At 62.1% G+C, this 16,600-nt stretch overlaps 1 protein-coding gene across 2 annotated transcripts in view; it reads left to right on the plus strand.

Annotated features, from left to right (window-relative positions):
• The window catches only part of SCUBE1 (signal peptide, CUB domain and EGF like domain containing 1), a 133,116-nt gene that overhangs the window by 87,049 nt on the left and 29,467 nt on the right, over positions 1 to 16,600 (plus strand). For both annotated transcript variants that reach the window (XM_061204418.1, XM_061204419.1), the window contains 2 exons: positions 7,870 to 7,986; positions 14,348 to 14,470. In XM_061204418.1, coding sequence (XP_061060401.1) covers positions 7,870 to 7,986; positions 14,348 to 14,470 — 240 coding nt within the window. The remainder of the gene's footprint in view (positions 1 to 7,869; positions 7,987 to 14,347; positions 14,471 to 16,600) is intronic.

The raw sequence follows: 16,600 nt of genomic DNA on the forward strand, positions 1-16,600 counted from the left end.
TCAGTGGTTGTGTGCCTAGACATATGCAGTGTTCCCAGGACCTGCAAGGGTGCCATTCAGCGTTTCGGATGAGGAAACTGAGGCCCAGGGAGGTGAGTGGCTGGCCCAGCTCCACACCATCCTGCTCTACCCCCGCAGCGCACTGCACTCCCTCCAGGGCAGGGGGGCTGGTGACGGGCCTGTCTCCCCACTCCTTGCCCAGGGCTGGCGCGTAAGAGCTCGGAGAGTGTTGGCTGCTGTTGGTGGGCGTTCTGGGGAGAAGGGTCTAACACCCAAACCTCCCCGCTCGCACACCGCTGGAGGGGCGGCGTAGCACCAAGTAAAGGTCACCGGCCAGGTGACGTTTCTCAGGCTGCTTCAGGTCACCAAGCCTCCTGCAGCTTCTGTGGAACGGCTATGTGATGCTGTGCCCTCGCTCCTGAGGATGGCCTCACGGGCGAGGCTGCCTGCAGCCCCCCTGTCTGCCCTCAGCACCCCTCCCCTTAACTGTCAGAGTAAAGGCAAGAGGCAGAGGCCAGGGATGAGGCTTGCTGCTGTGGCCCTGCTCTGCCGCCTGCTTCAGTATAAAACCTCCACGTCCTTCTGGGCCATTCGAGATTCCCCCAAAGCGTACAAAGAAACCTCCCCCCAGGGTCTGCTCGCCTCTCCCCTGCCCTCAGCCCCTGCAGCTCTCGCCACAGACTGCAGGGCACCGTCCTCAGGTCCGGGAGGTTCTGCTCTCCGGCACTAGTGTGAAAACAGCCCTCACCGGACCACGTGCTCCAAGGCCAGGCCAGCCCCTCGAGGACGGTGAGATGAAGTGGCCTCAGGCGGAGGGCGGGGCTGGGTGCCAGGTGGGGCCTGGCGAGGCCTCCTTTCCTACTTGCCCTCACGCTCAGGCTTGGGATCCCCCTGCTGGTCGGGCTGCAGTCCTGGCCTCCACGACCACCTGCCCCCAGCCACCTCCTCCCCCCAGGACCTCCACACGCACTGTCACCATCACAGCGGCCACCAGCGTGCACCCCAGGGCCCAGCTCCGCTCAGAGGCCCAGGCGCTCTGGGTCGGCTTTGTCCAGCACCATGGGTTAGAGCGCCCCCCACAGGTGGTGCTCAGGAGTGGACGCGACCGAGGCGGAGCAGGGGCTTCTGGGCAGACGTGGAGAGGCGGGGACCCAGAGGCAGGGTGGATAGGAGCAGGGCGCGGGCACGCGGCAGGCGGGCATGAGGCCCCGCTCCCACTCCTGGCCAGGTGGCCAGGGAAGCCGCTTCTGTCGGCCTGACTCTCCTCACTTTCCGGAGGGACCCCACGAGGAAGATCAGCCTCACTGTGGGGCTCGGTGAGGGACACAAGCCTGCTGACAGTGTGCATGACGGGTTGCAGGGTGACCCAGAGGTCAGGGGGGCCAGCATGTAGAGACTGGGCAGCGGGAGACCAGGGCCACTGTGTAAGGGCCTTGCCGGGGAGCGTGGCCTTTATCCCAAAGTGATGGGAATCCTAGAAGGCTCAGGAATCGAGGGGAAAGGGTCAGAGGTCAGGGAGTCCATGGCTGGGCCGGGAGAGCCGGTAGCCAACCCCTCTTCGCAGCGGGCTCCAGGTGGTCCTGGCGGCAGAAAGACAGGTGGACTAGCCCCGACTGAGGCCTGACAGATCTCGGCAGGGGCTTTGGGCTACTCCCGCCACCAGGGTGACGCCATCAAGGGGCAGGGCAGACCCTGGGCTCGCAGGGTCTCTGTAGGTCGCTGCGCCCACACCTGGCCCACCGCTCAGAGCCTCTGGGGGCGGGGCCAGAAACCTGCGCGGTCGACAGGCTGCAGGTGGAAGACCCTTTGCCCAAAGTCCCACAGCTTGTCGGGAGCTGAGTGTGGCACTCGGGCCTCTGGACCCGCGGCTCACCGCAGGCGGCTCACCTTGGCGCCCCTGTGGTCAGCGTGTCGTGCTATTTGCAGACGGTCTCCGAGGCCTGAGGTCCCTCCCACCCCCTCGCCCTTCAGTCCAGCCCACCTCCACCTCAACGTCGCCTTCCGGTGCCCGTGACTGTGGCTGCTGCTGGTAGACTCATGGTCCCCTGTGCTGTCGGGTTCATCTCCGACGCTGTCCCCCACCAGGCCCGGCAGGGGACAGGGGCTCAGTCACCTCGCTTCCTCTCATTCTTCATGGGGCCTCCAGAGCCCTGTTCTTTCATCTGCTGATGCAGCAGAAATCAGGCCCCTCGCCGTGCCGGTCCTGCACTGGGTGCTGGGCGCTGGGGTCACCTGGAGAGTGAGTAGTCACTGGGGGGGGAACACCGCCTAGATGGAAGCCCAGGGCCTGGGAGAGCCGGGGGGGGGGGGGCCAGGAGAGCTCGGGAGGGGCCTCCTGAGTCGTGACAAAGGCAGGAGGCTGGGCCATGGCAGCCACCCTGCTCGGGGGGGTGGGCTGAGCACTGGGGGGTGAGCTCAGGCTCCTGCGAGAAAGGCAAGGCAGGGCCCTCTTCTGTCTCCCCTGATAAACCACTAACCCCTGAGGCCTGGGTCGGTGTCGGGTTCATCTCCAGCTCCCCTTTCACGGCCACCCAGTACCAAAGGAGTCGATCCCAGACTGTTGGTTGGACAGAGGAGGGAACCATCCGCTGCCCCGCTAGGCTGAGACCTCCAGAGACCAGGGACTGGGTCTAAGGCACGTCTGCCCAGCGCAGAGCAGGGATCAGGTGAATCGGCAGCTGACTTTGGGTACTGAGGCTCCACAGGCGGAGGTTCTAAGGGTGGCACCAGGAGTGAGCGTGTGGTCACAACCATGACAGTTCACCGAGCACCTTCACGTGCGCACCTTGTCTGGGCCTTGCAGGGACCAGTTGGCAGATGTTACATCTCCACGACATGCAGCCAGAAGTTCAGGCTCTGAGACGTGAAGGGACCTGCCCGAGCTTGCGGGGCCAGCATTCCGAGCGGTGTTTTCTGCCCCTGTAGCTCCTGTGTCAGCCACTACACTGTGACAGAGACTGTCCTTCAGGCCGGACCTTACCCCAGACCTAGGGTGGTGCAAGCACCCAGCGCCAACTCAAGGGGCGTCCTGCTGCCGTCCGAGCCCCGGCCCTCCAGTCGAGCCCTGGCCGGGCTGCACGGCAGGTCCAGCTGAGTGGCTGCCCCTGCCACCGCTCCCCTCCCCCCGACCCCGCCCGGCATCTGTTCCACCTCTGCGCCCCCGGCATGTCACAGGGCTTGGCCCAAAGCGGAACTCCCCCAGGGAAAGACTAAAGACTAGCCTTTTAACACATCTGGGGTTTTCCTGTCTGCTGAAAAGGGGCTCACTCCCAAGCCCCTTCCCACTTCAGTCCCCCGACGCCATGCTCCGCCTTGCCCCCTTCGCCAGCCCAGCCTTGTGGGTGAGAATTCTCCCCTCTCGCTGGGTGAGGAGGCCCGTGGGTGCACCTCGCTGCCCCCTCAGGCCACTGGCTCTGCTGCCCCACTGCAGGCCACCCCCGAGGATCCCCCCCTGGAGGCCTGGCTCACTCAACAGCCTGGAGTCTCGCAGTCTTGGGTTCCAGTACTGGCTTCTCCCAATGGCTGTGTGACCTGTGCGCTCGCCCGGGGCCCTGCCCTTAGAAGGGCCCACAGTTGGCTGAGTGCTCGGCTGTCTGTCGGAAAATTCTTAACAATTTTTGAACAAGGGCCCTTCATTTTTATTTCACACTGGGTCCCACAAATCATGTAGCTAATCCTGCCTAGAAAAGGTCCTTTACTTCTCTGAGCCTCAGTTTCTCCACCTGCAAAGGGCCCTGCCCCTGGGGCTCTGTGAGGCCCGTGGAGGTTAGGGGATGAGAAGGTGCGTTGTCAGCTGCACAGGGCTGCACCCTGGGAGGTGTCCTTCCCCTTGTTTCTCCAGGTGGAGAGGAGAGGCCTTTAGAAAGAGGCATCTTGGAGAGGCAGGTACAGGGAGAGACCGGAGGGTTCACAGGGTCTGAAAAGAAAGTCTTCAGATCCCTGGAACGGCGCTCTGGGGTTTGGCTTTGCCCCCCTCACCTAGACTCCAGCTTCCCTTGGCAGTGTGCACCTCTGGGTGAGGTGTGGCCTCATGGGGCAGGCCTGCAGAACCAAATCTGCCCTCAGACCGCAGCTCCTCTGGCCCTTGGGAGGGGGTGGGAGCTGGGTGAGACCTGGAAGAGACCGCCGCTGCTGCAGCCCCGCTCACATTTGCTGTTTGCATTTGGGGTGACCCAGTGGTCAAGGAAGAGGACAGGACTGTCTGGTTTCTGAACCTGAGCAGCAGTGGCTTAGTAGCAGGCCTGGGTGGCCTCTGGTCTTGGGGACAGAGAGGTGAAGCTGTTCTTTGAGGCACTTGGAGACGGGGCCAGGGGGGAGTGACCCAGGCAAGGAGCCTCCTCAGCAGCACCCAGGAGCCTCTGCTTGGAAACGCCTGGGGACGAAGCTCTCTGTCCCACCCAGGCCAGCCTGCTCTGTGTTGTAGACGTCAGTCCCCAGTCCCCATCTTGGCCCAAAGGACCGGCTAGACTTTGCTGTCACCTTTTCCGCATGTCTCCTACTTTACAGCGCACACGTACTAACCTCAGAACAATACAGCCGAGGTGGGCACGGCAGAAACGAGCCACGCGCACCATAGCGGGGGCACCGGGAGCAGGTGCAGGAGGCTGCCCACGGCCGCGCAAGGACAGGTTGATGGCCGGTGGCTTGCTCTGCCCTCCCCGCCCCGCCCGGGACAGGGCCTGGCAGAGGAGGCCCAGGGTGCAGGTTGGCTCTTAGCGTTACGTCGTGAGCCCGAAGGTACTGGCTGCGCAGAGTGAGGCGGTGGTCTGGAGGAGAGGGACCACTGGGGAGTCGGTGCAGGTCACGTGGGAGGACACTGGGGTCCTGGCCCAGACCAGCAGCAGGAAGAACCGGCCCAGAATCCGACGTTAAGGAAGTGGCAAGACCAGGCCCCGGGACCCAGGCAGGGTGGGGGAAGGCGCCTCCTAGGATGCATCCTTGGGGCAGCTGGAGTAGCGTTCGTGGAGACGGGGAGCATTGGGCGGGAGCTGGAGAGCCGAGTACGCGCTTGGCTGTGCGGGCCCCGGCTGGGACTGGCTGGGATGGAGATCTGAGCCTGTCGGGGGGTTGGAGTACACCCATCGGGTCCCACCAGCCCTGCCCCTTACCAGCCATGCTGCTCTGCGCCGATTCCCAGTGTTCAGCACCTGGGAGGCGAGGGCGCAGGAGCCATCCACAGAGCTGCTGTGAGCGTGGGGAGCCCAGTGCAGCGAGGCCTGTGGGATGGGCTGGTCAGCAGCCAGAGGAGCCCAAAGAGCCTCTCGTACCAAACATTGTCTAGGGTAACACAGGAGACTGAAAGGGTGCTCGGTACAGGGGAGAGACCTGCCCTGAGGGCGCAGAGAGCGGGTGACCATCCAGGCTTGACCCCAGCCCCAGCTTGGCCTCCTTCTACCCAGAGGGCACGTGCGGCCAGCAGGTCTCCAGGGCCCCGGTCACTCGGGAGGCCCAAGATTCCGAGTCCCATCAGGACCTCCAGAGACGGGAAGGGCCTGCAAGCCCCCTGGAGCCCGGTTGGCCGGGTCCATTTCTCAGGGACACAGCCCCCAGTGCCCACGCCACATGCCACCTCCACCACCGTGGAGAGGCCCAGTGGTCATCCCGCTGTCGCCAAGTGAGGCCACCCAGCTGTGCCCCAGCCCTCAGCACCTTCTGCTGCCCGCCCCCCGCTCTCGGGCGTCACCCCCGCCTCTCCAAGGCCTGAGCCTTAGCTACCTGCACCTGGGAAACAGGCAGGTTCCCTGCCCCCCTCTCCAGAGAGAGACTCTCCCACATAAAAGGCTGGAAATGCACTTGGGGCTACCTTGGCTCTGGATTTGAGGGCAGGAGGCGGGATTTCCCTCTCTGGTTGTAACCTCAGGGTAGGAAGCTAACATTTGTTGAGCAGCTACTCCAGGCTGGGCCCTGGGCCAGACGCTGTCGAGTGTGGGGTTTCTTTGATCCTCACCTCAGCCCTGGGAGGGAAGGCTTGCCGTCCTCACCCTGCCAGGTGTAAGTGCTGAGGTCGAGCCCCGAGGGGCGGACTCGCTGGGTCACTCAGTGAGTGACAGAGCCAGAGTCACACCCTGGCCTCCCCACCTCCACTGCCCCAGTAGACGGGTGGCGGGGGAGACGAGAGGGCCTGCGCAGGCGTGTGCGGGTCAGAGCTTGGCCCGCGCGCACGTCGAGGCCAGCCCTCATGCGCACACGGAGGGCGGGGGCCTCCTTTCTGCGTCTGGAGGCTCCTCGTGGAGGTCTCTGCGCTGACCTTGAACCATGAGCAGGCAGGAGGCCTCCCAGCCACTGGGCAACATGCCCCACAGCAGGCAGACGGAAGCTGCCCGCAGCCAGCTGGAGGGCTAGAGTATGGGGAGGCACGCTGAAAGCCTGGGAAGAGGCAGGGGCGAGGAGACCGGCCTTGCGGTAGCAGTTACAGCTTGTCCTAGCGTGGTGAAGAGTTCAACCTCGAGAAAAAGGGCAGCGGCCCCGGGAAGCAGGCAGCCCCTGAGTTCAGGATGTTAAGGACAACCGCCATCGTGGTCACCCCACAGAATCACACACACGCACACACACACACACGCGCGCACACACACACACACACACACACACGCAGAGGGAAAGTCCGGTTTCCTCCTCTCCCTGCTCTGCCCACCCCCTACAAGTTGAAGTTCAAAGGAAAGACATTAGCAGCAGAGACTCCCGGCAACTGGGGGTATATATTCATTTAGTCATCACTCCTGTGTTCATCCCCACACTCCTCCCGGAGAAAACGGAATGCAGCTTGCAGGAATGCAGACACCACAGAAGGACAGACAGAATAAACGGGGTAGGGGGAAAGTTGTGGGGAGAGACCCGCTGGGGCCAGGCAGCCAGGGGCAGCCACGGTAGACAGGCAGGGGATTTCAGGTTATAAGAGGTGGGGGCCCTTGGCGCTTCCCTTCCTAGCAGCAAAGGGGAGAGGGAAGTTCCCACAACATCAAAGCACGCCAGATGCTCAGGAAGAAACCCAGGTTGAAAGGCTCAGAGGCCCCAGAACTAGGCTCCTCCACGTGCCCCGGTGACCCGGCTGTGCCAGCCCCTTCTCCGGGCCTGGGGAGGATCATTCTCACTGCACGACGAGCTCAGTGACCTTAGTTATGCCCCAGCCACTCCAGCCCTTTGAATTTGCAAGAGAAAAAAAAAAAAGCACTAGACTAGCTTCAAGTGGACAAAAAACAGACGCCTTTGGCTTATCGTTCAGTGAGAACAGATGTTGGGCTGAGAGCCTCATCAAGGTGATGGATGGTGTGCGGGCTCTGGGAACCTCCCCTTGCAACTCCACAGCCAGGGCCACAAGCCATTCCGCGCTGAGACGAGTTTGGGAGCCCCAGTAACTGCCAGTCTGGGTTTGGAGTCCAAGTCCAGGCAAGGCAAGGGTTTAGGAATCTGTCCCTGGGCGGTTAAATACCAGCCCGGCCGATCTCAGCACTGGCCCTGGTGGTGATGTTGACCCTGTTGGCACGGCTCCCTGTGGTTTGCAGTTTTCCCATCCATCATCATCAGAGGGGAAACAGTGTCATTCTCCCATTTTACAGATGGGGAGCCTGAGGTTCAGAGAGGCCCCACAGCTAGAGTGTATCAGAGCCAGAATTTGCATTGGAAACATTTATTTATTTATTTATTTTTGGCCACACCACGCGGCATGTGGGATCTTAGTTCACCAAACAGGGATCGAACCCGCATCCCTTGCATTGGAAGCGCGGAGTCTTAACCCCTGGACTGCCAGGGAAGTCCCCAGAGCCAGAATTTGAACTCAGGTCTCCTGTCTCAGGAGATCCCCCCACGGGTGGGGAAAGGCAGTGGCTTCTGTCCAAGGAGACTGAGAGTGTCTTTTTCTCTTTCCCTCCTCAGAGACGTGTGCAGTAAATAACGGAGGCTGCGACCGGACGTGCAAGGACACGGCCACCGGCGTGCGATGCAGCTGCCCAGTTGGATTCACACTGCAGCCGGATGGGAAGACGTGCAAAGGTCAGTGCGCACCACCTCCCTCGCCAGGCCCCGGGTGGTGCAGGCAGGGCAGGAGCAGGGTGGCACACTTGGGCTGGGTGTGCTACCACGTGTGGCTTCAGGGGCAAGGGTGGTCAGCTGTCGCCTGCATTTCTGTTGGAGAAGCTGAGAAGAGGGAGAGTCAGCACCAGCGCTCCCCAGCAAGGCTCAAGGGAACCCCGGTTCCACTGTATATTGACAGGTTCAAGCGGGGCTCTGATATCCAAGAATGTGGCTTCACCCTTGGTTGAACAAACGGGGTACCTTTACTTCGGGCTTCCTAGGCCGGCAGAGGTTCCTTGTGGCCTCCCAGGGGGCAGGGCGAGGCCGGTTGCTGTGCTCACTCACCTTAGCCGGGGTGCGTTTTGCAGAGCTGGGGGCAGCAGGGCACAGGGCTCGGACCAGGCCAGGATGGTCTTCTTGTCGGCGTTAGAAAACTGAGGACACTGTGTGTCCTCGTCACTGGAAGAGGGAAGGTGTGCAGGGGGATCTCAACCGAAGGACTAAGGATGCAAAATTAGAAATAGGGATTGGGAAGATGAGGAATGGGCCGGTCTGCCGGCTTCTGGAAGCCAGGGAAGGGTGAGCTTTCTCTGCCCACTGTTCCCCGGCTCACTCCGAGGTTCCTGAGGGCCTGTGGGGGCTCAGCCGTGTTGGGGACCCCTCAGGAAACAGGAAGCAAAGGGGCTGGGAAGCCAGAGCTGTCTGAGCCCTAGGACTGAGGGGGCCAGCCCTGCAGCACAGGGGCACCAGCCCAGACAAAGACCTGGGGTGTTATGGAACCCTCAGAGCTGCGGGCCTTGGGCCGGGAGGCAGCCCTTGCGAAGGAGTGAGGTGCAGCCCCTCAGCACTCCCCAGACCAGCCCTCAGATCCCTGCCAAGGCCGGCTGCCCTCCTCCCATCACCCTGCCGGGAAGCGGGCAGGCCCGGAGGCCAGCATGGAAGGGCAAAGGAGCTAGAACTTCCAAAGCCCAGTGGGTGAGAAGATTGACAGCAGAGGCTCAGGATGATTTTAAATAGTCTGAGATGGGCTTTTGAAGCCTGTAAAAATAGCGTATGACTTCTCCTCCCCAGCCGCTCTGCTGGGAAGAACCTAGTGATTATTGACAGAAATAACCATTCTTCCACCTATTTATTTGAAAATAAAGCCCTTCTGTAGCCCCCGCTCAGCCCACTTAGAGCGAGGTGTGTTCCGGGTGGGCGGGGGTTCTCTGAGGCCTTGCCACGTGGGCTTAATGCCAGGAGGGCTGGCCAAGGTCCACCGCAGACCCAGCCGTCCTCATAGCCCAGCGATGTCAGAGCAGGCCCAGCCAGTTGCCCTTGGAGCCAGGACAGAAGAAGGTAGAATCGGGCCACCCACACCCCGACCAAGGCACAGCGCTGACCCAGGACCAGAGGGGCAGGGCAGGGCTTAATTCCGGACTCGAGGCCAGGAGCTCGCCGCTGGGAGCTGACCTGTCTGGGCTGGAAAGGGGCCTCGGCAGTCACATGGCCCACAAGGAGCACCTAAGGGGTCGCTGACTGCTGCCCCCTGCCCATCCTTGCTGGCGAGAGGGGCATCCATCCTCACCCCACCTTGAGTCTGGGGTAGGGGGAGGTGTTGAAGGGAGCTGTCCACACAGCCCCAGGCCCGCCAGTCTGAGCCTCCGACCATGTTTCCTGTGTTGAAACAACTGGGCCCTTTAACCAGAGCTGCTCGTTTGCCTTTAGCCAAACCTCCTCACTCCCACTGCCCTGGAGTCAGGAAGTTCTCTCGGTCACTTATGCACCAGATGGGTTTTCTGGGCTCCTCCTGTGTGAAAGTGCAGGGGAGACCAGTGAATGAAACAGAAATTCCTTGTGCCCAGGGATCTTCTCTTGAGTAAAGAAGACAGACTTTAATTTTTAAAGTCTGGGCAGGGGGTAGGGAGAGCGGGGAGGATTAGAGCAAGAGGCTCTAATCCAGGCAACGTGACTGCTGTGCAGAGGCCTGGGGTTCCAGGACCCAGAGCAGCCAGTGTGCCCAGATCTGGGGAAGGTTCAGGGGAGGTCCAGGAGAAGGGGTTGGCCCTTCATCCTGCGAGCCTTGGCCAGGCCCCAGACACTCTTGGGCAGGGGGGCACAGGCCAGGCTTTCGTTTGGAGACAGTCCCTGCCATTGTTGGGACGGGTTTCTAGGCAAGGTCTGGAAGAGCAGGCTCGAGGTGACAATGGTTTGGGCCAGGGGTGGCAGCGGAGGTGGAGAAGAGCAGTCTGGATATTGTTATACATATTAGAATTTAAAGATCGTGGTCCAGAACTACATAGTATGAACATCAAAGCGTCTTCAAATCAGGGAACCCTGGAAACCAAATGTTGACCTCGAGACCCCAGGGTTTGGTGTCTTAGAGCCTTGGGCTTGCAGTCTGAGTTTCCCGGGGCCTGGCTGGAGAGGCGCAGGGCAGAGTGCGGGGGCTCGGGGCAGGGGGCGAGCCAGCTGGAGATCCCCGACAAACTGAGGCCCTGGCCCTGGGGTTCTGGCTCCTCGGTCAGCGTGCACGCCCTGGTCTTGGCAGGGCCCAGAGGAGGATATCAAAGGTTCAGTGTTTTCTGGAAGCCAAAAGGTCATTGTTAAGCAAGACCAACAGCTGGAGGTCTCGGAAAATCCAGAGCTGAAAACCCAGGACGGACGGGGATCACGTGGGCAGGTGGAGGCCTGCCTTAAAACATCAGGGCCATGGGGGGCTCTGCAGGATTTGCCCCAAGCCCTTGCTTTGTCTCAAGAGTGTGGACAGTCCAGTCTCAAGGCTCCCTGTTTGGCGCTGTCCTGCTTGATATTGGGAAGCAGGCACCTTGCTAATTGGCCCTTCTGAGAGGAGGGAGGTCTGGGGCCTCAACTCCCTGAGCCGGAGCCTGGATTTCCTCAGGGACACCAGCCCCTCCTCCCAGCACCTGCCAGAACAGTCTGGGAGAACCGCCCCCATCCCCGCCTGTTTGCCCTCTTCCCTCACCTGCCCTCTGCCCGGCCAGCCCAGCCCAGCAGCTTGCCCTCCCCACTAGGCTGCTCCAGGGTGATGCCAGCCCACTCCCACAGGCCCTCCCTCTGCGCCCACCCAAAACCCTCATCCACGTGGCCCCTGGGTTGCCAGGCTGTGCCCCCTCAGTGGGATGGGCAGAGGGGGACAGGAACATCAACCTACTGCGTGTTCCTATAGCTCACCCCTCACCGTTCCCCCCAACACGCACTGATGTTCAAGCATTGGGTGACGCATCGAATGTTCCACTAACCTTCTCTCAGCCCCCCAACTCACTTAATCACTCATTCATTCATCCATTCTTTCAGTGCCCCATCCTTCTGTGCAGGCCTCATGCTGGGCCCTGGGGCTCCAGGTGGGAGCCAGGTGCCCCGTCTGTCATCCCCCTGAGGGCAGGTCCCATGACAAGGGAGCAGCTAACTCTGGAGAGAACATCAGGGAAGGCTTCCCAAGGGGGTGCTTGTTCCCCGGGCAGGGTGGGGTGAGGGCTGCCGAGGCAGGATCCAAGCATGCAGAGAATAGGAGGGCAGGGCCACCGGGCCGGGCCAGGCTGTGGAGGGGAGACTGTGAGCCTCTGTAACCAGGTAGGGGGCTGCTGGCCGCTGGACGGGCCCGGTGGGAGCACAGTAGAGAAGGAGGGGGGTCTTGGAGGGGTGGGAGGTGGAGAGGGGGCAGAGGCTCATCAGAATGAAGGTCGAGGGGCCGTGCGAGCCCACTGCCCCCTCACTACAGCTGAGGCTAGAGCCTGGGACGGGGCCTCCCCCACTCTGACCCCCAGGCAGCCCGCTACACCAGCCTGGGCCTGAAGTAAACAATGCCTCACGCCTCTGTCTAGTTGCTATGACAGCCCCTTAGCCGACAGGCCCAGATGGGGTAGGGGATGGGATTAGGGGGTTCCAGAAGGCCTGAGGCACTCCCAAGGAGGCAAGCCCCATCTGCACATTCAGTCGTAGTGAATGATGCTGGAGAGGTACCTGCTAGCAGCCCAGTTTGCAGATGGGGAGCCTGAGGCTCAGAGAGGTGCCTTGCCCTGCCCAGGGTCACAGAGCTGAGAGGGCCCTCCGTTCTCCTGTCAGAGGCTTTTAGCCAGAATCTCCCCTGTCTTCCTGTAACCCCCAGGGGAGGGGGCGACGGAGAGCCCCAGCCTCTGTCCTGGACAGGCCCTCGCTGCACTTGAGGTCTGCTTCCTCTGAAGGCCGCAGGGCCAGCGTGCTGCACTGGCGGGGCCGTCTTTGGAGACACCTGGGGCTGGGCTCAAGTCGGTCTCCTGCGTGGAGCTGTGACCTCCCCTGGAAAGTGGGAGATCTGGCCTCGGGTTGTTTTGACCATCACATGAGACCTTGCCAGAAAGTGCTTGGCCTGGTCGCCAGCACGAGGTGATGCCCAGCAGGTGCCATGACCCCCAGAGGGTCCTACTACTTCCTCTGGGGCGTGGGCTCATCCTTAGGCCGCTTTGTTCCTGAAACACAGGCTTCGGAGCGCGTGCAGAGTTCCCAGTGCTGAGCGGTCTCTTGTTTTTAGCCATCATTTTGGTGCACACGTAGAGCACCTCCTGTGTGCAGAGAGGTGAAGTCCCAGCCCGTGAGCGGCGGAGCCAGGGTCACACACACCCTAGCGGCCTCCCTTAGTGGGGCCCCCTCGGGTTCCCCGCCCTTCCCATCTTTCTGGCGCCAAAATCGCCAGCATACACAAACAGAATGGGTCCTTGGGGCAGAGGTACCTCGGGGAGGCTGGCCAAGGGCAAGGAGGTGGCGGGCACACCCCCTGGGTGTCCTGTGTTCCCCAGAGCCCAGCCCCACCCGGGCCTCCACAGGAAAGCAGCTCTGGGTCTGCCCCTGCCCGACTTGCTGTGCCCGTTCCCCTTGCAAAGGCTCCGAGAGTTGCCCACCCAGGGGTCTCAGCCTTGCTCTCTTTAACGGCCCCGCTGTTCTCCTGATGTTTGGGGGTTTGTTCTGGGGTGAGGAGCATTCTGTGGGGGTGCTGCCATAGGACTTTTCAGCAGGTGTCAAGTCCAGCCTGTTCGGTCTGAGGAAGAGAGCTGGGAGCAGCGTGGTGAGAGGCTGGGCCTGAGACCGGAGTCTCTGGAATAGAACCAAGTCTCCTCCGCGGGGCTCGGGGAAATGGGGACAGATTGACCTTGACAACTGGCGGTGCCAGTTACACGGGACAGGGGTGTCCGGACCTCACACTCAGGCCAGGCTCAGCGGGTGCTGGAGTCTGAGTCAGCAGCTCTGTTAAGATGTGGCCAGTGACCAGCACAGAAAGCCCTCTCTCTGCCAGGGGGCGGGGGGATGCCTCTTTCACCGCTTCCTTTTGTGCCCTCCTCCAGTCAGGGTGGGGACACCTTCCTGAACGTCATCTCCTACTTCTGTTTCCAATTGCTAGGCTAGGTCTGGGGGGCTGGGGGGTGAGCAGCATGGGGGGCCCGGGGGCCGGAGCCCAAGAGGAACTTCGGAGTGAGAAGAGGTACCTCAGGGACAGGGTCTCTGACAACTCAGTCTGCCAGATGGACCGGGAGCCCGGGGGGCAAGCCCAGGGGAGCAGGGCAAGGAGGGTGGGAGGGAGCTCACGGGGGCCGGGGGGAGCTCGTGAGGGAAGAAGCTCCCATCACTACAGGTGTGCAAGCCGAGGCCAACCGGCAGGGATGCTTGGGGGGGTCGCGCGGGGGGGCCTTCAGGGTGCAGCCGCAACTCGTGACACGCTGAGTGAAGAAGCAGCTCAAACTCACCGACAGGCATGGGGAAGGGCGAGCGGGAGGAACCAGGCTGGGAAGGGAGGCGGCCCGGGAACGCCCGCTTCCCGCCACCAGCCGCAGCACCTGGAACCAGTTACCTTCCCAGCCTTGGTCTCCCCGTCAGTAAAGCAGGAGCAATAAACCTACTTTTTGAATAGTTGTTTGGGCACTGACTGAGCACCGGCGCCTTAGGGATGTTAATTCATTTCATCCTCATGATGTCCTTCCAAGTAGGGGCGCCTCTGATCCTTATTTTAACAGACAGGGAGCCGAGGCCCCAGGCGTCCAGTAGCTCGCCCAGCCCAGAGTCACAGCCGCCGGGAAGCAGCCCCCTGCTCCCGGCCTCCCTGCCTCCCTGGCACCTCCCCGGGGATGAAAGGGCGTGGGAGCGTCACGGTCCCTGTTGTCTGGCCCGGCACCGCAGACACCAGTTCCCCTCCCTTCGGTGCACAAAGGCCAGGCTCGCCAAGTCCTGGGGGGAGCGCTGTCTCCCGTCCTCCCACCCCCACGGCTGTGAGCCAGCCCCCCTTCCTGGGCTCAGCCGGGGGACCCGAGGCGGCCTGGGCAGCGCGGCCCAGCCCACTCTCTTCGCCTCCTCCTGCCGCTCGGCTCCGCAGACATCAACGAGTGCCTGGTCAACAACGGAGGCTGCGACCACTTCTGCCGCAACACCGTGGGCAGCTTCGAGTGCGGCTGCCGGAAGGGGTACAAGCTGCTGACCGACGAGCGGACGTGCCAAGGTGAGCCGCCCTCATCCTCGTGGGGTCCCGCCCCTCTCGGGCCACACAGGCTCCCGGGAGGGTAGGCGGGCCTGGGGTGGGCTTGTCCACCGGCTGGGCCGGGCCTGAGGGACCGGGGGTAGTTTGTGTGTCCCTGGCCTGTGCACTTGCCCTCCCGTCTTCCCGTCCTTTATGATTCTAGGGGCCCTGAGAAGCCATCCAGCCCCCCCCCCTCCCTGATATAGACGGGAACTGAGGCCCAGGGAGGGGTCGGCCGTGTCCCAGGTGGCCCAGCGAGTAGGTAGCAGCGCCCGCTGCTCTCTCCAGAGGGGGCCTCCCTGGCCGCCGTCAGTGGCTTCAGAGGCCAGGTGGATGCTGCCACCTGGTGGAAGCTGTAGCACATGGCAGGCGTGCTCCAGCAGCCCTTCCTCAGGGTCCCTGGGCACCTGCCAGGAGCTGGGGTAATGGGAAGAGAGACCTGGGCAGAAGCCGAGCATCACAGCCCAGGACAAGTCCCGCAGATGTCCCGGATGCAGTGAGAGCCCAGAGGATGGGCAGTGGAGAGACGGGTCAGGGAAGGCTCTGGGGGAGGGGACACTGGTGAAGCGCTTGAAGGATGAATAGGCATCTTCCAGGGGGAGCCAGGGAGGTAAACCCAACCAGGAAGTGGCGCTGTTGGGCTGAGGGGGTTTGAGGAACCACAAGGAGCCCTGTGGAGATAGATGAGGCCATTGAGAAGGAGCCGGCTTCGGGGAAACATGCAGAGGGAGGGGCCGGGGGGGTGGGGGCTGGTTCAGTTCCATCGCTGTTACCCTGTTGCCGTCCCGTCATTTCGTCTCCACGAGGCCAGGCCGCATCTGGCTTGCGGTTGCAGCATCTGCCTCGTAGCGCTGCTCAGAGGCTGGCCTGGGGCAGCACGAGGCCCTGAGGGCCCCGAGGAAGGCGAGAGCAGAGGCTGGTAAGGGAGGGTCCAGGGCCAGCCTGTCCTGGGGCTCAGCATGTGACCTGAGCCCATCGCTTCCCCTCCCTGGGCTCGGCCTCTGCCTCCCTGCTTGGGCGACCTGGCCCTGTCTTCCTCTCAGGGCATAGGGGCCCACTGGGAGCACGGCATCTGTCCAGGCTCCGATCAAGGCTCCTCTGCACTTTGACGTTGTTTCTCCGTCTGCCTTGCCGCGTTCTGTGGAGGGCTGAAGGAGGGCCCTTGACTTTGCATCCCCAGCTGCCCTGTGAGAGGGGCGGGCAGCAGCGGCCGCGGAGGAGGCGATGGCAGGACTGCTCCGGGCTCTGGCTGAGTCTCCTCCGCCCTCATCCTGACTCAGCTCTGCAAGGCCCTGGGACTCTGGCCTGCCCCCGCTCCAGCACAGCCCCTGGGTCCTCAGCTCCAGCAGGCACTCAGGGCCCTTGGGATGGGGACCCCAGACACCTCCCCAGGCCCCCTGAGCTCCACACAATCCCTGAGGATCCAGTGCTGCCACCTCCCAGCCTTTGCCCAGAGTGCCCTTCCCCCACTCTCATTCCTTCATTCCAGGCTAGCCCCATCCTTCAGGGTCTAGCCCAGGTGCCACAGCACCAGGAGATCTTCCCAGATCCACCCCCTGGAGGAATCACATCTTCCTTTGAGCATCCACAGTGATTCCTTCCTCGTGCTGGTGTTATTACAAACACATATGTTATGAGTGCATCTGTGGTCATGTGAGCAAATGTATTCAAAGAATAAATTCCAACTACAGTGCCCATGGAGAGGCAGGTCAATGTCTGCCTTGCCCTCAGGACCCCCATCAACTGTCCCATGGGGGCCATCTTGCTCAGAACTTACGGCCAGGATAGATTTGTCTCCTGCAAACACGTGGTTCATTTCTCCTTTCCAGTACCAAGCACTCTGTGGCCCTCCCTCGCTCCCTTTTTACCCTGGCTGCCAGGGTGGTCAGAATCAAATTTCACATCCTATCAAGGCTACTTTGTTATTCCTCATGGGTAGCATCTTCCCTACCCCCATCCCCCTTTCTGTCTGTGCTGTTTTCCCCATTTTCTCCAGAGACATCTTGGGGTGATGGGGGAACACACTTTGGTCGGCATTCGAGTGGTCTGTTTTCATGTCCCAGTTTAGCCCCTTCCTCAGGCAAGCCCGTCAGTTTCCTGCAGGTGTGGATT

This window comes from Eubalaena glacialis, chromosome 11 (assembly GCF_028564815.1).
Source record: "Eubalaena glacialis isolate mEubGla1 chromosome 11, mEubGla1.1.hap2.+ XY, whole genome shotgun sequence".
Classification (NCBI taxonomy): Eukaryota; Metazoa; Chordata; class Mammalia; order Artiodactyla; family Balaenidae; genus Eubalaena; species Eubalaena glacialis.